The 23246-nt window shown below is 34.2% G+C and overlaps 5 protein-coding genes across 8 annotated transcripts; all 5 read right to left on the bottom strand.

The window, feature by feature from the left end:
• Nucleotides 1-4060: 4060 nt before the first annotated feature.
• On the bottom strand, nucleotides 4061-11458 carry LOC111698511 (dynamin). The gene is made up of 8 exons (XM_023468867.1): nucleotides 11124-11458; nucleotides 7822-7895; nucleotides 7335-7484; nucleotides 7017-7220; nucleotides 6019-6112; nucleotides 5101-5229; nucleotides 4566-4745; nucleotides 4061-4198 (listed from the first exon to the last, which is right to left on the bottom strand). The coding sequence occupies exons 1-8, from the start codon at nucleotides 11285-11287 to the stop codon at nucleotides 4072-4074; spliced, it is 1122 nt and encodes a 373-aa protein (XP_023324635.1). The 5' UTR covers nucleotides 11288-11458; the 3' UTR covers nucleotides 4061-4071.
• Nucleotides 11459-13382: 1924 nt separating this feature from the next.
• Nucleotides 13383-15920, bottom strand: LOC111698510 (general transcription factor 3C polypeptide 5). The gene is made up of 6 exons (XM_023468866.1): nucleotides 15799-15920; nucleotides 15543-15737; nucleotides 15098-15387; nucleotides 14033-14692; nucleotides 13599-13769; nucleotides 13383-13543 (listed from the first exon to the last, which is right to left on the bottom strand). Exons 1-6 carry the CDS (start codon nucleotides 15824-15826, stop codon nucleotides 13484-13486), a joined length of 1404 nt encoding a protein of 467 aa, XP_023324634.1. The 5' UTR covers nucleotides 15827-15920; the 3' UTR covers nucleotides 13383-13483.
• On the bottom strand, nucleotides 15861-16633 carry LOC111698500 (UPF0565 protein C2orf69 homolog). The gene is made up of 3 exons (XM_023468854.1): nucleotides 16590-16633; nucleotides 16323-16515; nucleotides 15861-16241 (listed from the first exon to the last, which is right to left on the bottom strand). The coding sequence occupies exons 1-3, from the start codon at nucleotides 16631-16633 to the stop codon at nucleotides 15861-15863; spliced, it is 618 nt and encodes a 205-aa protein (XP_023324622.1).
• Nucleotides 16516-20008, bottom strand: LOC111698507 (uncharacterized). Of its 4 annotated transcripts, none has more exons than XM_023468861.1 (10): nucleotides 19874-20008; nucleotides 19695-19766; nucleotides 19555-19634; nucleotides 18552-18621; nucleotides 18348-18433; nucleotides 18043-18187; nucleotides 17834-17976; nucleotides 17451-17672; nucleotides 16871-17348; nucleotides 16516-16800 (listed from the first exon to the last, which is right to left on the bottom strand). In XM_023468861.1, exons 1-10 carry the CDS (start codon nucleotides 19979-19981, stop codon nucleotides 16672-16674), a joined length of 1533 nt encoding a protein of 510 aa, XP_023324629.1. In that variant the 5' UTR covers nucleotides 19982-20008; the 3' UTR covers nucleotides 16516-16671. The 4 variants fall into 4 exon arrangements, with proteins under 4 accessions (XP_023324629.1, XP_023324630.1, XP_023324631.1 ...); XM_023468862.1 differs by having other exon boundaries at nucleotides 18073-18187; XM_023468864.1 differs by having other exon boundaries at nucleotides 16724-16800; nucleotides 16854-17348.
• On the bottom strand, nucleotides 20002-23238 carry LOC111698508 (target of rapamycin complex 2 subunit MAPKAP1). The gene is made up of 5 exons (XM_023468865.1): nucleotides 23003-23238; nucleotides 21647-22481; nucleotides 21500-21586; nucleotides 20724-20988; nucleotides 20002-20281 (listed from the first exon to the last, which is right to left on the bottom strand). Exons 1-5 carry the CDS (start codon nucleotides 23141-23143, stop codon nucleotides 20092-20094), a joined length of 1518 nt encoding a protein of 505 aa, XP_023324633.1. The 5' UTR covers nucleotides 23144-23238; the 3' UTR covers nucleotides 20002-20091.
• Between the last annotated feature and the right edge of the window lie 8 nt (nucleotides 23239-23246).

The raw sequence follows: 23246 nt of genomic DNA, 5'->3' as shown, positions 1-23246 counted from the left end.
ATAATCTGGGTTGGTTTCCTAATGTAAGTTGTTATAATTCTCTCTGTCTCCTCTCTGAGTCTAGGATACCGCTGCATCTGAACAACATTAACACGTGGAGATCATTAGATCAATATTCAACAACAAAAAAAGAAAAGTTTTGAAGATAATTAAATCTGCTCTTTCAATTTTATTGTCAACAATTTAAAAAATCTAAATTTTAACAGGTTAATATTGATATGTTAAATTCAACTTAAAACTTATCAAAATTTTACTTGAAATTCCAAATTCAGAGATTCCATCGATTTCTTATCAAAAATAACGCCTTAGTTGAGTCTTCTTAAAGGGACTGTAAGCGTAATTTCAAGTGACCTTCCATGCAAATATAGCAATTCCCGATTTACAATGGTACGATTAGAAGATGTGTATGATCAATGATGATGTAAATATCTATGTTTATTATTTAGATAACTGATTATTTTCATTTTAACATTTTCACTGCAGGAAAACATAGATTATTTATCATAATTATTCACTTTAAAATTACAGTTATACTCAGAAAGACCCGGAATTAATTTATAATTAATCAGACGACTTTACAATCTAATCTTACTAATATGATACGAAAATATCGAAATAGCCTACCAATTCCAAAATGTTACCTATCCCTATTGTACGTTTAAAATTACCAGAGATATATAAATGTAAAGTTGTCTGATTAACTGTCAATTAATTCCGGTATTTCTGGTTATGACTGTAGAGAAGATAAAGGTTTCAAGAATACCGTTTTTAATCGGGGTTTTGCCATCTTTTCCTGGAGGGTCACTTAAAGTTCATACAATGAAAAAATATCAGGGAACACAAAAGGAATCTAATGATCAGTAGTCACTCAAAAATCAAATATGGAAACCTTCTTAAGTTCCGTTTTAAATAAGATAAATATTATATGACGCAATTAGATTCATTATCATTTTTTCATTGTGTGCTTCATGAAAAACACAGGCTGATGAAAAATTAGTCATCAATCTTAATAAAAGCATAAATTTTTTACCATTCATTCGTTTGTATAATTGTAAAATTACATTGTTAACCTTGCTAGAGCAGAGGACATATAAAACAAATTTTTTCTAGTTTTAATCAAAGTAATTTAGGCCAAACCAAAACTGATACAGATTTGAAAAAATTTAATATGTTAAATTTAATAATATTACTGAGTAAAGAGTTCAGTAAAAAAAAATTTTTAAATAAAACTAATGTTTGTTTGGATAAAAGGAATTTAAAATTGATTACGCAGAATTGGCTCGAAATATTTAATAACTATTTATTTAATGTTAGCGAGGAATTTACCAGGGATAACTGAGAACTTTACCAGGAATTTACTTTTCCGAGTGTTTGAGACTTTTATGATAAAATTTCATCACGAGCGTGAATATATGCTTCAACTCGTGTTCTCTGCTCTCACATTGTGAACTCCGGCATGCATCGGAGCAAACAGGACAGTACTTACTCAAACCTAAACTGATTCTTTCTTAAATTTTGCAGAATTGATTGTACAAAAATAACCAAGGGTAGATTCAGTTTAGATTTGAGAACTAGATATCAATCTTTATTCTTTATAGTACTTAACAAATAAAAACTTAGGTTAAAAACTAAAAAATCGTGCAAATAAAAAAAGAACCGTGCTGGAAGGACCAGAAATGTTTGTTTGGACCCCAAATATGGCCCCTTTTTAAAGATTTTAAATTATCTGTCAAATGGTAGGGGGTTGAAGAAAAATAGGTCATGAATATTGATCTTTTTTTGAATCACTGCACCGAAAAATAAACCTTTCGTCCTGACAAGGATAGATGTAGTTTAATAATTATCTCTTGAATTTCTCCCTTGCAGTCTATTTTACTTTCTAATTAGCTGAATTCTCAATAGAATTATCCCTATTGAGTTTATTTACGTCCGGCTGAAACCAGTTGCATTTGACAAAGAAAATAAACTCAATGAGTGTGTATCATAAGAAGAACTTCCACCATAACTGTAAATTGATATTTTCAAATAAAATATAAAAAATCTCCGGGATATCCGTTGATTATTATAAAATAAATTAGTATTTTACTTGAATTCTTATTTTACTATTAATGGCGTGCACCATACATTCGTGAGTAGTACTTTCACCTTTTCGCCATTAAACTCCGAAATATATCCTTTCCATGGGCATGACGATATCCAACCCGTTGTTAATGTATGCTTGTACCTTTGGACCTACGCTAGCCACTATCTTCATCATTTCCTGGACGACTAAATCCACCAACAGCAATGACGGGGCTTTCATCCTTTCTATTCGTTTGCGTGCAACAACGTCAAACGCCAGGTCAGGTGTGAATAGACCAAGGCGAACTCCTAGAGGAAGTAAAAAAAAAAGTTTATAATATGTTGAGAGTTAGAGGGACCTCTAGAAATAGGGGGGTAATCCTGGGAACAAACATTTCTGGTCGCTTCCGCCTAGATAGATAGATAGATAGATAGTATGGACACCAAAACGTAATCCCAAGGGTGGTGAAGAGAGGGCAAGGACTGGTTTACCTTTACTGCGGCGTCCTTGCACATGGTTAGCATTTCAGATGTGACTAGATCAACTAACTTTAAACTCGGCTCCTTTAGTTTTGCTATCTGTGCTTTGGAAACCATATCAAAGGCTCGATCAGGGGTGAATAATCCAATCCTCACACCTGGAGGGATAAAACAAAAATAAAAAGGTAAAAAAAACGTTTATTCTTACCATGCCTTATGTTAAACCAATTGTCGGTTTAGAAATGATAAAACATGATGAGAAGGGGAGAGCTTTAAACTAAAAATTATGTACTGAGTGTATTTGACCAAACAGTTTCATGCTTAACCAAACTTAGATACTCCTGAGTATTCATCCTGTTCAATACCTTGAGTAATGTTTTAAATTATACTGGTTCCATTTTTCCTAGAGATTTGATTTTATGCTGTCGCATATTCTAATAATTTAGGTATTGAAGGGGGACACACTAAATACATTACAGAGCTATAAAAGGGAAAAAAACCTACAAAAAAAGCCAAAAATTACTGAACAAAGGATAATTAAGAACAAAAAGAGAAAATTACAACAAACTAGAACAAAAAATTTCTAAGAAAAATAAATTAGTGCTGAGTAGGAGAGAGGACGCACTCCTCTTTACCTTCTCTGTTGTGTATCTAACAACATTAGTCAATTCTTGTATTACAAGATCAATACATTTCAGACTTGGCTCCTTCAGCCTTGAGATCTGTTTCTTCACTATAGCCTCGAAGGCCATGTCGGGCGTGAAAAGACCAACTCGAATTCCTGATAGTTATTTACCAAGTTAGAAAAATACTATTCTATATATTATAAAGTCTTTAATTAGAAAAACACGCCAATAAATGGTGTCAACAAGATAATTATTCTTTCCATGGATATTGTGGCTCATTAATGTAAATACAATTTTAGTAATCCAGAACTGAGAACTGTGTTTCTGTATTAAAAACGGATCCTAAATGAGCCTTTGAACTTAACAACTAATGTTACAACCAATTGGGCATCTCTTTGTCAACAATTAATATTTACTGTAGTTGATTTTTTTTACATTTTCCCCATATTTTCAAATTTATCAAATTTTCCCTTTTTTACTTTTTTGTAGAGCTGTAGGTTCAACAATAAACAGTAAGCGCAATACTCTTTGTTTGATTTCGTCGCGTTTGAATGACAAATTACATTTTTTTCCATTCCGGATTTGCTTTCCTGAAGTTTGTTCATTTAATTTGTTAGCATTGTCTAATCTTATATTCCAAGATAAAAAAGGCAGAGAAAAGAGTATCAGGAGTATGGAGAGCAAATTCAGAAAAATTCAAACTGGAATTTTATTGATAGTAAAAGCCTTTTAATTCTAATATTGTTGAGAGGCCGTTCGGACTAACCGAGGGCCGCGCAGGGGGGGAGGGCGTCAACCCAATTTTTCAGATGGGGGTGTTAGCTTGTGTAACCCCCCTCCCTTAAACTGCCACTGTATATATAAAAGTAATTTTTTTAAATTGAACCCAAAATCTTTAGAAGATTTAATTATACCTCTCATGGAAAAGACGATTAATCTTAGCTCCGCCGCTGAGCTCTAGTGTATTCACTGCCGCGCTTCCACTTCCTTCAATAGCGCGCTCGAAATCTTGCTGCAGCTGCTGAATCATTCTAACAAAAACATTCTATCAATCATTCATTATGTATGTAATTATTATTCAAATCTAGAAAACAGTTCTAGGCTAGGCACAGCGCACATAAATACAATTTCTTGGCAGAGCGCTACACATGTTAAACTACGATTTCGTAGTTTAATGTTTTTGAAGTTTAAAATCTGTTAATAACAACAGATGAAAGTAGTATCATGTATATTTCGCATTTTTAAAAAAAATTTTATGGAATAATTCATATATCAAATTTCTGCTCTTTTATTTGATGTTTGAAGCAATCCTGGTCAAATCAACTAAGTACAAAGAATTTTTTTTATGTTTTTTCTTTTGTCTAATTCCTATCTAATCTATGTTCTGGGTAAACTTACTGCAGCATAGCTTTTGTCTTGATGCTTGGGTCATCTGGCCTGAAATATTTATACTGTTCGACCTCCTTCTCTAGACTTAGGAGCTGACGTTGAAGTTTGTCACGAAGAGCGGGAAGGGATTCACGGATGTGGTTTGTAAGCTGTTGGTTCAGTTGCTTCTGAAGGTATGGGGTTCCGCACCTGAAAAATTGATTTATTATGATTTATTTAGTATAATTTAAATTACTTAATGTATTATGAATTAAGGAAACATTTAAAATAATGTAACTATTTTTAGTTTATTTTAGTCGTTAAAAGTAAATTATAATTTAGCTGCACAAACTTGTTAAAAAATTTTGATATTTTTTTTTCTCAAAAAAATGGCCACAGAAGAAAAGTGAAATTAGTACAAGAAAATTTGAATTCAATAGATTATATTATACACAATCAAAATTTCGAAGACGAGAACTTGAAGTAAGCTTTATCCGAAGACGACTTTCAAACGTAAGTACTCAAACAGGAAAAAGAGAATGTTTGGTGGATAAACGGAAACTACCTATCCGCCATGTGTCGGTAAGCAGGATGAGAGAGGAAGAACTTCCGCTCTGCAGCAACTGCAAGCCTAATATCCTTCTTTCCTTCAATATCTTTCTGAGAACGGTTCACAACTCCTACATATCCTCTCCTAAACAACAGAAATCATCAATAAAAAATTAAGATAAAAATAGGATAGAGAACTAGGATAGAGAACTAGGATAGAGAACCAGGATAGAGAACTAGGATAGAGAACTAGGATAGAGAACTAGGATAGAGAACTAGGATAGAGAACTAGGATAGAGAACTAGGATAGAGAACTAGGATAGAGACCTAGGATAGAGAAGAACTAGGTATAGAGAACTAGGATAGAGACCTAGGTATAGAGAACTAGAAGAGAGAACTAGGATAGAGAACTAGGATAGAGAACCAGGTATAGAGAACTAGAAGAGAGAACTAGGATAGAGAACTAGGATAGAGAACTAGGATAGAGAACTAGGATAGAGAACTAGGATAAAGAACAAGGATAGAGAACTAGGATAGAGAACTAGAAGACAAACTAGGATAGAGAACTAGGATAGAACAAGGATAAAAATATAAAAATTTGAAATTCCAATAAAAAACACTTTTAAGAATTTAAAATTAAAATAAATATAAATTACTGCATCTTCTTATTAAAACATGAATGAGGCAACAGGTGCAGATAAAACATTATTTGCTGAATAAAAATTAGAAACATTTAGAATACAATACTTTGAAAAATAAAAAATCAGTTTGGAAACATGACATTAAATCTTTTTACTGACTGCTTATTTAGGAACTAAATTGTCGATTTTTAGTTCAAACCCAAAATACATTCAACTAGATCTACTGTAAATGTCTATATTTTACGAAAAGTTGACAAAAGATCTCCAGTGTCTTAAAAAAGTCAAAGAAATACCTGAGAGGAAGAAGCTTGTTCTCTAGAACCTCCTTAGCGTCAGTTCCCTCATCCATAAGATCTAGTTTGGTCAACACTCCGATAGTTCGTAAACCTAGACAGTATACATTGTATATGCAAAACATAAGATCTAGTTTGGTCAACACTCCGATAGTCTAGACAGTATACATTGTACATGCAAAACATAAGATCTAGTTTGGTCAACACTCCGATAGTTCGTAAACCTAGACAGTATACATTGTACATGCAAAACATAAGATCTAGTTTGGTCAACACTCCGATAGTTCGTAAACCTAGACAGTATACACTGTACATGCAAAACATAAGATCTAGTTTGGTCAACACTCCGATAGTTCGTAAACCTAGACAGTATACATTGTACATGCAAAACATAAGATCTAGTTTGGTCAACACTCCGATAGTTCGTAAACCTAGACAGTATAAAGTGTACGTGCAAAACATTGATAATTGAAAAAAAAAAACGATAAATAAAACGTTTAATGCAGATATTCTTCACAAATGAGAGCTCATCTGTTGTTTAAACTTTAAAATAAGCTCATTATTTACTTACTGGCTCATGTCCCCAGTATCGGGTCAAGATTAAATTTACACAAAAAAAATGTAACTCAAAAATGGCATTATGCGTTCGTATAATTCTAGTTAAAAAATTACGTAATATCAAAAGTTATTCAATTAAATTCTACAGTGTTCCGCTCTCAAATCCAAAACGGGCTGAGTTTCTAGAAATTAGTGCTGGGATTTCGTCGAAATTGTTTTGGGTGAAGAAATAGGGTTGAGCACATTTTAACCTACAGATTTATTAACATATGAAAAGCTATAATCACTTCATCAGGAATATCAGGAAAAAGATCTGAAAGCTCCCCCATTTTGGAGAACCCAAACCGCCATGGAGGCGTAAATTCCAAAGAAAAATATATCATTTATATGAGTATTTACAATGGGAAAAAAAGCATTTCATTATTCCTAAAAAAGTTTACCGTCCGGATCTGCTTGCTTAGCTAGCTGGAGCGCGTCAGAGGTTGCCAAGTCAGTGTTGGCCGGGGTCACGGCCAATATCAAACAGGTTTCCCGACATATGTAGGTCATAATCATGTCTCTGATTTGCTCTCCTATATCCGAAGGTTGGTCCCCGATAGCCATCTTGGTCAAACCAGGCAGATCGATTAAAGTGATATTGAGAACTGAAAATAAAAATAAGGTTAATTTCTTGATTAGAATATCATTGTGTTAGGTTATTTCTCTGATATAGAATGAAAGTACAGAACGGGTTGAAGAATAATTTTAATAAATCCTACCGTGCGGAGAGTAAACCCTGAGATTGATTGGAAGGTTACTGATCCCCTTGTTGCTCCCGGTCACCCTGTCAGTCTCGTCCTCTATCTCCTTCATGATAGAAAGGAAGTCCATGAACTTTTGTCCCTTGCAGTGAAGGAATTCTCCATACTCTGAATATATTCAAGTTATGGGAAAGAACTAGATGGATAATTGATTTTGATAGATTTTTAACAAGATTTTGACTTAATTGTTTTCTCAAACAGGATTATACAAGAAAATACACGTTTGGCGCATCAAAGTTAGATTAAATGGGGGGGGGGAGTTAAACGTATTTTTTGTAAGAGGGGAAAGCCGAATAAAAGCGAAAATTGACTATCAAAATAATGCTAAAAAAACTATAATTTCTTTACACAATGTTACATTTTGACGCATTAGAAAAGGTAAATATTCTGATGCATATTATTAAACTGCATTATAATTAATTTTATACTATTAATTTTGTATAACCTGTAGGACCGTTGATAAGTTGTAGGATAAGAGGTCTTCTGGTTACAATACCAGAACCACGGGGAAGGAAATCCCTTAATAGAAAAACAATTATAAGATCAGATTACGTTTATACAATATCAAGGGATTGTTTGAATATGGAAGACTGAGGGTTTGGTATTATCTATGTAACAGTTCCATCCTGTTCTAGTGTTAAAGGGTATATTTCCATCCTGTTCTAGTGGTTAAAGGTATATTTCCATCCTGTTCTAGTGGTTAAAGGTATATTTCCATCCTGTTCTAGTGTTAAAAGGTATATTTTCATCCTGTCTAGTGTTTAAAGGTATACTTCCATCCTGTTCTAGGGTTAAAAGGTATACTTCCATCCTGTTCTAGTGTTTAAAGGTATATTTTCATCCTGTTCTAGTGTTTAAAGGTGTATTTTCATCCTGTTCTTGTGTTCAAAGGTATATTTTCATCCTGTTCTAGTGGTTAAAGGTATATTTTCATCCTGTCTAGTGTTTAAAGGTGTATTTTCATCCTGTTCTAGTGTTTAAGGGTGTATTTTCATCCTGTTCTAGTGTTTAAAGGTGTATTTTCATCTTGTTCTAGTGTTTAAAGGTGTATTTTTATCTTTTTCTAGTGTTAAAAGATGTATTTTCATCCTGTTCTAGTGTTTAAAGATGTATTTTCATCCTGTTCTAGTGTCTAAAGGTAAAGTTCCATCCTGTTCTAGTGTTTAAAGGGGTATGTATATTTTCATCCTGTTCTAGTGTTTAAAAATATATTTCCATCCTATTCTATTGTTTAAAGATATAGTTCCATCCTGTTCTAGTGTTTTTTAAATTTATATTTCCATCATATTCTAGTGTTTAAAGGTGTATTTTCATCATGCTCTAGTTTTAAACTTTAAAGGTTTACTTCCTTCCTGTTCTAGTTTAAAAGTATTTTTCCATCCTGGTCTAGTGTGTAAAGGTATATTTCCATCCTATTCAAGTGCTTAAAGGTATATTTCCATCCTGTTCTAGTGCTTTAAGGTATACTTCCATCCTGTTCTAGAGTTTAAAGGTATACTTCCATCCTGTTCTAGTGTTTAAAGGTATACTTCCATCCTGTTCTAGTTTAAATCCTGTTCTAGGTGTTTAAAGGTATATTTCCATCCTGTTCTAGTGTTCAAAGGTATACTTCAATCCTGTTCATATCTTTAAAGGTAACCTAATTTCAAAAATTCATTAACTATCGCAAAATATGACTGTATTAATGAGAATAAATTAAAATCTAAGGAATAGGATTTGTTAACATTTTAATGTGACGTATTATTAGAAAAGAGTCCGTTTCTTATAAACACTACAATGGTCGACTTTATATACTTCCTGATTATCTTATCAGAAATGAATCTTGTGTGATAAATCTATTCTATTCTATTATCCTGACAAAGTAACGTTCTCAGCTATTTAACTATNTTACATGTTTCTGATCCTATTGTTAATACTGTTGTTTGTTTGCAATAAAATTAGACTACATCCAGTGCTTTCCACATTCGTCACAATAAAATGTGAAGAAAATCTACAAACTACCCCCATCTCCTTGATTCTACTCAAATTAAACTTAACCCCTGAAACAACTCAGAAAAATGCTAGTAAGATAGTTTTACCAACAAATTATAATCAAGAGTTAATACTTGCAACTTGAGTCATTTATCGTGTAATTTTGGTTTAATCTGTGTGTAATGTATGTGTGCAATCTATGTTGACATCACAATGTTTGATTATATCAAGGTTTATCGATATTACAAGGCTTGATGTTATCACAAGGTTTGGTGATATCAATCACGAGGTTTACAGTCATCACTAGGTTCGATGTTAGGGTTTGTCAAGGTTTGATAATATCAATGTTTGGTGATATCAAGGTTTGGTGATATCAAGGTTTGGTGATATCAAGGTTTGGTGATATCAAGGTTTGGTGATATCAAGGTTTGGTAATATCAAGGTTAGGTGATATTAAGGTTCGATGTTATAAAGGTTTGGTGATATCAAGATTTGATGTTATCAAGGTTGGATGATATCAATTGGTTTGATGTTATAACGAAATTTACAGTTATCACAAGGTTCGATTGAAGGTTTGGTGATATCGCAAGGTTTGGAGTTATCGCAGTGTTTGATGTTATCGCAAGGTTTGGTGATATCACAAGGTTTTGAGGTATAACAAGGTTTAGTGATATCATAAGGTTTGGTAATATAACAGGGTTTGCTGATATAGCAAGGTTTGGTGATATAACAAGGTTAGGTGATATTACAAGATTTGATGATATATCAAGGTTTGATGATATAACAAGGTTAGATTATATAACAAGGTTTAGTGATAACACAAGGTTTGCTGATATTACAAGGTTTGATGATATGATAAGGTTTGATGATATAACAAGGTTTGATGATATAACAAGGTTTGATGATATAACAAGGTTTGGTGATATCATGGTTTAGTGATATCACAAGGTAAGGTTTGATGATATCCTTGGTGATATCACGGTTTAGTGATATCACAAGATTTGATGATAAAACAAGGTTTGATGATATAACAAGGTTTGATGATATAACAAGGTTTGATGATATCACAAGGTTTGGTTATACCACAAAAATGGTGTTAACAGAAGGCATGGTGTTATCACAAGGTAGATGTTATCACAAGGTAGATGTTATCACAAGGTTTAATGTTATCTTATCCCAAGGTTTGGTTTTACCACAAGGTATGGTAATATCACAAGGTTTGTTGTTAAAACAAGGTGTGGTGTTATCACAAGGATGATGTTATCACAAGGATGATGTCATCACAAGGTTGATGTTATCACAAGGTTGATGTTATAACAAGGTTGATGTTATCACAAGGTTGATGTTATCACAAGGTTGATGTTATCACAAGGTTGATGTTATCACAAGGTTTTGTTTTACCTCCAGGTATTGTGATTGTTGATATTACAAGGTTTGACGATATCACAAGGATAAAAGCCAGATCAAAGTTTTAGCTAACACAGATTTTGACAGTAAAAGAAAGGTTTCTTGTAATTTATACAAGGATTAGTGTTATCATAAGATTTTATTAATTTGATTAATATTTCAAAGTTTATTCTTATTAATGCGCTCTCATGGATATTGTAACAAGGTTATTATTACGTTATTATTAAGTACTGTACTGTACTTCTTATGGGTTAAGTGTGATCATATGTTTTTGTTAAGACCTCATTGTTTTTGTTTTGAATTTAATGAAATTACAATTGGTAATCCTCATTAATATATCTGTAAAAACAAAGTACAAAAAATACTTACTTTCCGACGAAATTTTCCAGCACAGACGATTTTCCTGCACTCTGACCGCCGACCACAGCGATCTGCGGGAGGTCAATCGCCATATGAACGCCGAGCTGGGTGAAGGCATCCTGCATCCGATTGATGATGGGGATGAGGGACTCCATCCCCTGGTTTCCCGACATGTTGACGAGATTAATCTACTGGTTCTACAATAATATTTCTACTCCTGTTCACGTGATGAGAACCTCGAACATCAGCAGGTTTACACTAGATCAATACTAGCAGCTCTGGCAGCTGAATCACTGAGGACGGTTCTAAAGAATCATGCGCGGAAACTGGGAGTAAACTGAAACTCAGACGACTCAGACTCAGGGTACAGACTACAGGCACATATTCACCAAACCTCGTCAGAAATTCGTATCTGAAATATTAAAAATCTTATACATTTTTATCCCTTTATTCAATATATTTAAGATTAACTAACTAACGTGTTTCTAACGAATAAGCTACTTCAAGTTTAATTGATAAATCCTTAAAACTTTTTAATATGTGAATCTCTGTATAGCACAGAATTACGGAAGACGACTTGACCACTTGATAATTGTATTATTTTGGCTTGATGAGGAAAACCAAACTCAACCGATTCTATCCCATTCTTTACAAATTTCTAAAATAATTAATTTATAGTTTTGATTGAAAATAAACAAAATAAAGCTTTACAGAAGACAACTGATGTATATATTCTACATCTATAACTAGTTATATCCAGATATTTCCGTACTACGTCACTGGAGTTGCAATGTGAAAATAATTACTAGACCTTAACCAGAGAATTCCTCCGGTGTCTTTTACACTATATTTACACACTTTTTACATGTTTCTGATCCTACCCCTTCAATGGTAGAATATTAGGTTACAAAAATATATTCTAAAATTATGACTCATTTTGGCATAATACAGCATTATGGCATGACGGTTTTAATGAATTTGATACGTCACAGATGTCTCCTGGGTACATCACACACTGATAATCACACAAGTTTGACTATTTCTGATCCTACCCCTTGAACTGTGGGTTAAAAAAATGTAACCTTAAAAATATGACTCATCTACCGGCATAAACCATTATGGCACGACGGTTTATAATTTGATGATTTGATGCGTCAGTAAGGGGCGGCGCACCTTAACCAGAGATTTCTCAGGGTCCATCACATATACTGAAGACCACGTTCGTTTGGCTATTTCTGATCTATAACCCCATGAACTGTGGGTTAAAAAATGTATCCTGGAAAAATTTGACTCATCTTGGGACTTGGCATTCAATTTAGGCACATGTCAAGAAAAGCATCATAAAAACACACACAATTAAGCCTGCTAAATTAAATAATTATCAAGGAAGAAAGAATTATTACCGCAATTCTACTGGTAAGTGTAGAGNGGGGGGGTGCGCCTTTCAGGGTTTGATAACTGTTAAGGATATAAATACAGAATTCTAATTTGTTCATCGAGTTCATTGTTCAGAAGTGACAAAAATATTTACAAAGCTGCAATCAGCTGAGGCCGTTCCTTCCATAAACTACATCGGTCGACAACTTGACGTCTCCAATATAGGTCGTGAAGTGTACGGAGAAATTATTAATCTATCAGATAAGAATTTAACATGAGACATCTAGCGGCCAATAAATCGTCCCCCAAAGTACGTGAACTACACTCCCCCAAAGTACGTGAACTACACGACCACTTTCTATAGAGAGAACGGGCTCAGGATGAAGAAGATAATGTAGAAAATGGCGAAACACAAAAAATCAAAACATAAAACGAGATATGATTGTGAATTAAGAATTAACTAAATTATTTTTAAAATATTGTGCAACTGGTTAATTTTTCTAATATAATCCACTTTTCAATAAAAAAAAAACTGAAGGAAAAAAGATTATAAAGAAACAAATAACAATGGTTCGTAGCCTCGCAGGGCATGACAAAAAGATAGTGTTCTCTTTTTCTTCTAAATAATAAAGCGTTTCCATAAAGTTTCAGCATAAAACTAAACAAACAAAAAAATGTTAGAAATGTTTCAATTGTTAAAACAAATTGTGAATTTTGAAAGACGTTGAGGACCTGAATCCGGTTTGGTACTGGGTACGTTTCAAAATGAAATATTGGTTTTATTGGTTTTGTACGATCGAAAAACGTAATGCTAAGTTGTAACTACCAGTTCAGTATCTTATAAAATTTCTAAAGTTTAAATCACCTTCTTATATAAATCAGCTTTAGAACCGTGAGAAATTAAATACAGAGTTAAATCAATATAACAAGTATTGTCGTTAAGACGCCATTTTAGATGTGAAAGTATTGAATTTTTATTTCAGGCACATTTTTTACTCAAGATCTGAATCTGAATCGTCCCCGGTATGATTCTCAATCTGATCTTCCGCTCTCTGAAAAAAAAAATTGAAAAAAAAAATGTCTTTCTTAATTCTCTTTATTAATTACCTCGTCAAGCTCTGATTCTATTTCCTTCAACCTTTCCTCTGAAATATGCGTGTTGATGATTTCGGTGAGAAGGTTTCTCAGTTTTTCCTCTGTTCCAGGATTAAACCATCCAGACCGCTCAGAGCAGGTTTCACTGTGGTTTCGCTCCAACAGTTCTTGCGCAGATTCAATCTACAAACTTTAATTAGAGGAAGTATTTGTAATCTATATGTATATACACAAAAGAAGACCTGGGATATTTTTTTAACAATATACACAACAAAGAATTAATCTATATATTAGATAAAAAATGTTAAAGTTTTTAAGAATTGCGGAGAAGAAAATTGATTTCCTATATTATTTAATTCAGCATTATCTCATTTGATAACGTTCATTTACTCTTTGTGTGGCATTATAAGGAGAAGGAGTGTTAACATTCTTAATATAATTCCTACCTCTATATCACAATACTGATAGAACATTTGTCTGTAAGGTGGTATCCGTCCTTTCCTGAACTTGAAAACATCAATCATCTTCTCCCTGTCCTCCTCCGTCTCAACCTCCTCATTCTTCCTCTCATTCTCAGCTCCAGGGAACGCAGATTTATTGATGAGTGATGTTCTTGGTTTAGACCAGTTAGTTGCTTTATAGGGTAGAAGGTAGTTAGCGTAGCTTCGTTTAGCCGCAACTTTATGTCTAGCTCCACCCTGCAACCTTACCCTGTAATCCAGGGTTTGATATCTGCCAGCTGATGAATCCAGTCTAGGATCGTATCCGAACTTAATCCACTGATTTCTCCAGGGTCCTGTGGTAAAGTAGTATGCTAGAGCAGGCAGGATAAACTTTAACCTGTCCGAGGCTATCCTTGTTATTGCATGCAGTGCATTCTTTGACCATATAGGACGCTCCTTAAAATTCTTCTCCACAATATCAAACCGTTCCTTGTCGATAAACTTGATTTTCATCTGACTAATGGCTATATCCCTGGGGTTCTCTGGAACCTTCTCTACGTCGTAGGTTACGAAGATTGCGTGATGAGATCGTCTTTGTCTAGTTCTACCGATTATATTGTGCGGAGTTCCTGAAGACTTCTCCGCAGACGCCTCACGTCGAAACTAATACAATAGACAATCGTTAAATAGTTTGAAATTAATTAAATTTTTTACTTATATGACTCTTACACTCTTACAAAATATTGTCAAGGGTATAACATTTAAAGAATTACCCAACATAAAGGAAGATTTTTTCATCCGTTTTGATATTTTAAATACTTTTTACCTAGGTTTTTATCTGTTTTCCCCTAAAAATCAGTTATTTCCCCCAATTCAGCGAATAAAACCCCAATAAATGATTTTTCAAAAAAAAACACCCCTGAATTTTATTAATCAAGGCAGGCTTGACACGATGATACAAAAATATCCTTATAAATTAAATTTTTTTCTTTATCCTCCAAAGACATTACCCCTAACCAGCCCAAGAATGGAGGAGGAAGAGTGCTGTAAAATTATATCTCTGTAAACCTGATAATCCTGTGGAGCATCCATCCTAGAGAAAACTGCTGGAGGGATGAAGAGCGGAGCTTCCTTCTCAATCCAATCACTGGAAACCAGGTTTTGGAAGAAAACCTTCGGATACAACGAGGACAGTTTACCTTCTTCGTCCTTCTCCATAGGCAGGTACTGGAAATCGCAGAGGTTTGAAAATCGGAAACAAGAGTCTACTAATCCAACCAGTTTAGTTTCATGGATATATTCAGGTTTATCTTTCACTCCCTTCTTTAACTTCTTTCTCTTCACTTTGACAACAAACGCTGAAAAATGAATTGCAACAGAGGTTACTTAAACACTACAAATGTAATTTTGATGTTTTCCCAAAAATTTATATTTGTTCTTTATTTCTTTTTCAGTTAAAAAAGTTGAGTTATAAGATGGCTGAGGAGTGGGAAATTATCAAATATATGCTTACAAGAACATTGATGTCTTTCCCCACAAGTAGGTTTACAATAAACATCCTCAGATCTGAACCTCAGCTCCAGTCTACGGTTGGGTTCGGAGAGAACAAGTCCAATATTATCTAGACCACCTAGGGTTCGGACGGCTTTCTCAGGATTCTCTACAACTCCAGGATATTCGATACAAACCAAACCTGGAGACTCACCCACTAAAGCACAAATCATATAAATAAAAAGTTTAAAAGTATATAATTTTACCTTTTATTTTACCTTCGTTTGGTTCAGCTTCTGTAGCCATTTTGCTGCTGATGAGAAATAAAGGATTGACAAACTCACGTAAAATCTATTGGATCTGTGAGAAAGGTATTCAGGATCTGAAAGTGGGACTCAATACTTGGTTCTAAATCGTTAAAAAAACATTTGCGCTCCGCTCTGGTGTTAAGGTTGTGAAGGATACTCCGAAACAGTTTCTCTTCTTTCCTAATCCAAGGCCGGAGCTGGTTTCCTATCTGATAAGGAGTAACTCGAACACTCACATTTATCTTAAATTTTGAAAACTTATCTAAGATTAGTTTATCAGTCAGGTAAATATCCTTTCCACCGTTATGTCCTCCGTCCAGCCAGATAAATGTATGTAAGGAAAATCCCTCCAGTAGATCAGGGCTAGCTAGGTCGGCCAGCTCGTGTACTAACTGATTCAAAACAACAACTCCCTAGTACATAGATACGTATTACGTAATATTATACACGAAATAGGAAAATTGCAAAAAGTAAATATAATAATCTTTTTGTACCTTACTGAACCCGATCACAGTTATCTTGTCTAAGCTTGATTTCTCCAGGTTTAGAATATCTAGAAGGTTTCTGAGGATAAGGTTCAAGTGTGGGATAGCTCCGTGATCTGGAGAGTATACTGGGGATCCAAGCTTGTCACTCTCCACGAAGTTGTCGAAACAACTGAAGGTTTTCAGTTCCTTCCTGGATGGCCTGAAAACATAAAAGATTATATCAAAGCTTTGAAAACGTTTAAAAACATTTATCTTATTATCACAAAATTTTACCATGTAATAATCACAAATTTTTCAAAATAAACAGACAATATCATATTACTGAAATTTAGATAAACATTAATGCATTTAGATATCAGGCTTCTGGGCTGACTTCGGTGATATTAGTGATGGGCAGACTTTCCATAAACTTGACAGGAATATCTTCGAAGTTGGGATAAACCAGATTCTTCAACAACAAGGTTGTAACTCTGGACTCAAGAACCTGGACATAGAGTTTTCAGAGTTATGTGGATTCTACTCATTATTATGTATTACCAGGAAACTCTTTAAACCTGAATTATTCTATAGATGAGTTGATGGAACGCTGAAGAGTCTTCAATCAGATCTTCTCCGCAAAATATAGGAATTATGTTGAGCTTGAACTCTGGAACCTGTTTGAAGCAACACCAGATACGATCAGACGCATTCGGTAAATTAATTATCATCTCTCCACGCAGGTAATGAAGCTCGACACGAAATGAGATAGTTCTCAGTATTCGATACCTAAGCTCCGCTAAGAAGGTTTTAATTAGAGAGCTTTGCGCCTGGTTCGGTTTCTCCTCAAGTCCGTCTCTAACAGGATAAAAATATCCTGACGTTAACCCTGATGAGATCAACTCAATCGAGAACCAGACACCACGAACTGAATCTTCAGGTTTTGATATTGATATTATTTCCGGAGACTGTTTGCTTAGGGTGGGGGTAGATATATCAAAATCAGGGAAAAATCGAAGAATCTTGACGTTTTTCAACTTTTTATGGATCTTCTCTCTATACATAAAGGAAAATTGAATCTTAAATCTAAAAATAAAATTTTTTAACCAAAACACTAATCAGCAAACTTGCAAAAATGGTATTAATATTTTCCCATTCCTAAGATACTCAAGAAGACGCGCCGAGTCTCTAATATCGAAAAATGCTCTGCTAAAGAAAGCATTTAGAAACTTGTTTGGCTGGTTTGATATCTCCGCCAACCTGAACCCCTCGTTCTCATAGTTCCCCCTCTCCGTCTCCATGTTACAGTGCTGATAGATACACTGGACGGAGAATTCATGAAACCAAGCATCTCGTTCAAACTGATTCAGATCATTCTCACTTACAATTGAAATATTAACTTTACTCGACAATAAAATAAAAAAGTCAAAGTTTAGCTCAATTGACATAAATATAAGATAAAACTAACATTTTTGATCGGGGTTTGGTGAAAATATTAGAACAGCAAACCCAGATCAATCTTAAAAGAAATTATTTCTAACCCTTGGGAATTCTTGGTTTTAACATCTTCAATATAATGAGATCCATCTTTAAGCGCGTTTACAATAATCTCCTTCTCCCTGCTACCCCTGGCGTAGAATACGGACTCTAGATACTCCCGTCCGTCGCTGCACACGTTGTAAATCTAATCAATTAATTCGCAATTAACAATTGGGGTGTGCTTAATTAGAATTTAAAATTTAAGCATTGCCTTGATGGGAACCTCGACCCCGAACCGAACCTTCTCAGACTGCGGATCAGTTTGGAACTGAACCCTGGAGAAGGTGAGATCCAGAACAGTTTTAAGAGTGTAGAAGTTGAGATCCTCTGGAACCTTAGACTCTTTGCTCATCTTTCTTCAATAATATATTTTGACTTGGCACCCATTTATTTTTTAAAAAAAATTTCGGCTTCAAATAAAACGAAAAACTGTAATTCTTGAATTAAAGGAAATCTACCCTTACTGCTGTAAAGTTGGAATTAGATGTCCTGGCATCTGATTTGTACATTATATCCCTGTCAATGTTTTTATCTGGTAGTTCTAGGGTGAGATGGTTCCTATCCACAGTCAGACGGGCACTACGGGTTTCTTTCAAGTTCTCCTGGTATAGATAAAAATCTCTTTGTCCCAAATCTTGAGAATTTTTTTTTTAGAGAAATAAAATATTTGTACTGCTTAGTGTGATTATTAAGAAAGGTTTTAGATGATGGAAAGCATACCGGATCAAGTAGATCACTCGGATACGGAGCTTGAAGAAGGTTCACCCAACACTGTAAAGCAGGTTTCTTTCTGAACATGTGCATTCCATTAGTTCCAATGAGAAACTAAACCAAAAATTGAGGCACAATAGTACAAACAACAATTTTGGAACTTGTAAAATAAAAATAAAATTGCATTGAGCATATTCTATGTTAGTTTGAACTATTTTCATTCTCCTAGTTACTAAGTATTATAACCTAGGTTTAGGTTGTGATGTCTCCTCCTGGTGATATTTGCAGTACGGAGGAAGAAGAAGAAGAACTAATTCTATGGATATGAACCCAGCTAATAGAACTCCGAGGACTAGCCCACTGAGGAGGCGGAGTAAGTATGCAGCAATCTCGGGGAATATGTCGGTGAACTGTACCCCCAGTATGATCAGGAGTAGGAGAATGGAAATAGAATAACATTTCATATTTGGATTTTCTTGTTCTGAAATCAGGTTGAATTCTCCAGTAACAATTACAGTTTTATTGATAAAATATCTAAAACCACAATACAAATCATATTTACAATATAAAGAGTATACATATTTATAATATACATACATACATGTTCATTGTTTAATCATTTTGTTTTACATTTATCACAAGGTTAACCGTAATACATAAAGAATAAATCACATATTAGTTAACTAATAAATTAGATATTTAGCTAAAAAATCCCACCTTCACAAGATCTAAATATTTATATTTCTAAATACTAAGTTATGAAATTACATTTTAGGATCTTAGAAATATCAAAACCAGATTAGAATATGAAAATATTGAGTAAAAATTTATTGCTTAAAAGGATTAGTGGAAAAATCAATATATAAAAGTATGTTTAAAGAAATACAATACACTTCGGTAAACTTAATCTATTTACTTAATCAAAGGTTAATCATGTGTGCATTATTAATGTATATTAAAAGTATTGTTCTACATGTACCTATGAGTAATCTGTCTAGTACATAGTATATACCTGATAGTTACAATATGTTCATGTGGGAAAGACCTGCTGAGAAGTTCTGTTGTATTCTCTAGGTTCCAGGACAGATATATAGTATATACCTGATAGTTACAATATGTTCATGTGGGAAAGACCTGCTTCTTTTGTTCTAACCTGTTATCCCTGTGCTCACACTGTGCAGAGTTCAGATCTTGAACATCTCCCGGGAAGAAAACTACAGTGCCCTAGTTCACAAGGTTGGTTTTAATCAAGGTTCCATTCTCCATTCAACCTTAGTATTTAACCTTAGTATTGATTCTCGTTACAAGTATCCTGATTAAACCAACCTTCCCTGAACAGGTTCAACTCCTGGTATAAAGAGAATATCGTTACTCCGCTGTTTAAACCCAGGGACAGCTTGTTGAAGTCGGGCTGATCTCAGTACACTCATTCCTCTCATTCATCATTTATCTCTGAAACCTGAGAAAGTATCAGGAATAAAGCCTAAAAAACCCGTTGATCAATATGCAAGGTTACTAAACCCCCTCCACACACACACACAATCACATACTATTTTGAGGTGGATTTTGGTTTAAGTTTTTTCTTCTCTTTATTTATCAAGTATTCTTTTCTCTGCTTTCTAGCATTTGACTGCCTGAGATCCAAGAGATAGTTCAGTTTCTGAACTACAGCTCCGGCAGTTTCAGAGTCCGCCTCGAAATCTCTCTGTCCCCATCCACTCTCTGACAAGTAAACCATCCTGAATATTGTAATATATCAAATATCTGGACTTAATTGCAGGGTTCCATATAATTCCATTTCTGATCCCAAATGGGATCGGAGTTAAAAGTACATTTAAGGGTATGAAAATACACTTACTGCGACATTGGCAATTTTTCTGTGTACGTGTACTACACTTCAGAATTGTGTACTGCATTTGGGGTGTTAAAATATGTAAATATCAGTAAGCAATGTAAGAGATAAATTATGATATACAGAAAAATAAACACTCTCTTGCAGTAAACATTCTGCATTATGGATTTTTTCTACAACTTGAAATCATACTTCCAATTGTTTACAACAACAACATGGTTAGTTTCTGCCCTTAATATCATTCAATTAACATTTGGGATCATATTAGATGGAATTACATTATTGCTCTTATATGTTTTTAAATAATTTTTTTTTTAAACTGAAACTACCTAAATAAATCTCTGTCTCCTTTTGTTTTTGATTCTAGAATCTCACAGCTGACAACTAGATCTAGAGCGTAGGAAACAGCTTTCTGTTTAGACCAGAATTTTGCAGAACTGGTTTGCTGGCGGGGATCTATCTCCACCTTCTCCTCGGATATACCAAGATGGACGTCCACCTTGGTCCTGACCTTCGTGAATATCTCGACGTTGAAGGATTGAAAAAGAAGAGCTTCAAGGTAACATATTTCTATGCTCTGTGCGTCACGAGCCCCTTAAAAAATAGTTGTTAGAAATAAAACACGACAGTGCAAATATTCACTGAAAAACTTTTCACATTATTTTACTAGTACCAAGTAAAATCTTTTTTTAATGCTTATGAATGTTTTCTGTTTACGTAAATATGTATTTTATGTATCAAAAACAATAACAGTCATTCTGTAAGATCTTAATACTTAATTTAGAAGAGATAAAAAACATGAGCTGAGTTTTTTTTACGTTTAATGCCCATAATCCCGGTCTCTTGATCTCGATATCTACAGTGGGCATTTCTAATTTAACACAGGTCCTACTTTTAACTCTTGATTTTGGGTATCCACTGTTCACGGGATATCAAATAAAGATTAAATTAATCTGTAGATTAACAAAAGATTGAGATCAAGAATTGATCTCGATCTCCAAAATACAAGAAATCCCACCTCTGGTTTTATTTATACTAATGTTATATTTAGTCTCTCGAATTTGTTTTAAAGCTTGGAAAATAAAACATGAAGAAAAAAATAAACCTGCAACGCGCTTGCTGTTATTTCGAACTATATAGAATTCTTCGGCACCGTTTGCACTAAGAGTAACTGAAGGATCCAAAGTTATTCCTACAAAAGAGATATAATTAGCCATAAAGCAAAATATTTAAAATGAAGATTAAAATTTACCTGGTTCATCAACAGCTTCGAGATGGTATTCAAAATTATATTTCACATTTGTTAATCGTTTCCTTCTCTCTAAACCTTTCTCCAGGATCTCTCCTAATGTTATATCACGTTTCTGAACTTCAATTTGGGAGAAGGTGCCATCAGGTAGGTGAAGGGTAACACAGATTGCACTTTGCTCTGGTTTAGATCTCTCAACTACTGCAAGAACGGTAAAACCGTATTTACTGAGTAGGTCGGAGGAATCTAAGGATGGGAAATCCCAATCCACGCTACCGTCCTCCTCACACATAAACAGACTGTAGTTCTCTACAGGAGGAGCTAATCTAGGTTCCCTGTTCTCCAGGGTGTATTTATAACAAGATAAACCAATTAGCTCATGAACTCTAGCATCTCCTCGGCACATCACTAGGATCGGTTTCATTGAAAGATCGTCCAGTGTCATAGGAAAATATATTGAGATCTTCCTGACAAACTTTTCATCGGGAATTCCGGAGCCATCAAACCTGCCGAACTCTATCCAAGGGTTGCAGTCTCCTACAGCTAGACTGTTCAGCTGTTCTGTGAGAAGAGAGACCTGTGGTGGGTTCACTTTATTTAATATTTTTCTAGGAAACAATTCCGCCATCTCTTCTGGATCCGGGTTTCCCGGTTTCCAGACAATAGTTTTAGGTTTCTCCGGTGCAACTTTCACCGCTACTGGTTTATCTCCCTTTTTATAAAGGGGCGATGAATCCTTGAGCCACTGTAAGCCTCCACGGAAATCCGGAGAACGCCTGAATCCGTCCACATCCTCATCTTCTTCATCGCTTATACAATCAGTAAAACTGGGCAAACCCTTTATAATAAAAAGTATTACATATTAATTGATGGTTCCACCGACGGGATATTTAGAGACAAATGTGAAAGATGTCAAAAATTCTAGAACACAGGGAAACGCCTTACGAATAGATATTAGTTATCTTATCGAACCCATTAGAATTTTGTTATGTATTAGATTCAGATTCAGTTTTATAAAGATTGTCTAAAAGTTAAAACTCAGTAAATCTGAACCAAAAAAGACTTTAGATGAGTTTAGAATGTAGAATGTAGTTCTATTAAATAATTTGAATAATATTGCACTACATTGTGGAGAATGGAGATGAAATGTTCTCAATTAGCAATTTTCTCAAGAACACAATTAGAAATATGAAATTAATCTTTAAAATTGGATAAATTAGATTGTAGATGTTAAAACTTTTTATATTCGGACTAATTTTATTTGTATATAAAGTTTATTTTTATAGAAAACTTTTATGCACAAAAATGAAAATTTTAAAAATGTATAAAAAAATGATTAATGTTTAGTTTAAAAAGTACCTGATTAAGTGCGACGACTCGAAGTTCATCTTTAAAATTATCTGAGCCAAGAACAAGTTCACACACCCCGGAGTCATCACTTGATATAAAGGAATTATGTATGTGTGAGAGTAACCATAGTTTATTATCATACAGAGCCATCCTGACAATTTAGTTAGCGGAGAAGGTTTCCGCTAAACCAGTCAGGGAGAGATCAGTCCACTTGTTCTCCTGCTGCCGCAAGGTTTCCCCCGGGTTTCCGGTG

This window comes from Eurytemora carolleeae, unplaced genomic scaffold (assembly GCF_000591075.1).
Source record: "Eurytemora carolleeae unplaced genomic scaffold, Eaff_2.0 scaffold33, whole genome shotgun sequence".
In the NCBI taxonomy this organism is placed as follows: domain Eukaryota; kingdom Metazoa; phylum Arthropoda; class Copepoda; order Calanoida; family Temoridae; genus Eurytemora; species Eurytemora carolleeae.
This window is presented reverse-complemented; position numbering and strand designations above follow the sequence as displayed.

Bases quoted from the DNA above. Each gene is read 5' to 3' on its own strand.
- LOC111698511 (XM_023468867.1), bottom strand. From the start codon at position 11,287: ATGTCGGGAAACCAGGGGATGGAGTCCCTCATCCCCATCATCAATCGG. The intron at 6,113-7,016 runs GTAAACTTTTTT...TATACTGTCTAG, and splicing joins TAAGCAAGCAGATCCGGACG to GTTTACGAACTATCGGAGTG. The intron at 4,746-5,100 runs GTAGTTTCCGTT...TCAATTTTTCAG, and splicing joins TACCGACACATGGCGGATAG to GTGCGGAACCCCATACCTTC.
- LOC111698510 (XM_023468866.1), bottom strand. From the start codon at position 15,826: ATGGCTACAGAAGCTGAACCAAACGAAG. The intron at 15,388-15,542 runs GTAAGCATATAT...TTCATTTTTCAG, and splicing joins GGAAAGACATCAATGTTCTT to CGTTTGTTGTCAAAGTGAAG. The intron at 13,770-14,032 runs GTAGGAATTATA...TAAAGTTTGTAG, and splicing joins ATCAGTATTGTGATATAGAG to ATTGAATCTGCGCAAGAACT.
- LOC111698508 (XM_023468865.1), bottom strand. From the start codon at position 23,143: ATGGCTCTGTATGATAATAAACTATGGTTACTCTCACACATACATAAT. The intron at 21,587-21,646 runs GTAAATTTTAAT...TCTCTTTTGTAG, and splicing joins CGAAGCTGTTGATGAACCAG to GAATAACTTTGGATCCTTCA. The intron at 20,989-21,499 runs GTTTATTTTTTT...CTATTTTTTAAG, and splicing joins TAACAGCAAGCGCGTTGCAG to GGGCTCGTGACGCACAGAGC.
- LOC111698500 (XM_023468854.1), bottom strand. From the start codon at position 16,633: ATGATATTGTCTGTTTATTTTGAAAAATTTGTGATTATTACATG. The intron at 16,516-16,589 runs GTAAAATTTTGT...TTATGTTTTCAG, and splicing joins AAATTTGTGATTATTACATG to GCCATCCAGGAAGGAACTGA. The intron at 16,242-16,322 runs GTACAAAAAGAT...TCTATGTACTAG, and splicing joins CTGTGATCGGGTTCAGTAAG to GGAGTTGTTGTTTTGAATCA.
- LOC111698507 (XM_023468861.1), bottom strand. From the start codon at position 19,981: ATGAGAGGAATGAGTGTACTGAGATCAGCCCGACTTCAACAAGCTGTC. The intron at 18,188-18,347 runs GGATATAATGTA...ATATTATTGAAG, and splicing joins CCAGATAAAAACATTGACAG to AAAGATGAGCAAAGAGTCTA. The intron at 16,801-16,870 runs GTTTAAAGAGTT...CTCTATGTCCAG, and splicing joins TCATCTATAGAATAATTCAG to GTTCTTGAGTCCAGAGTTAC.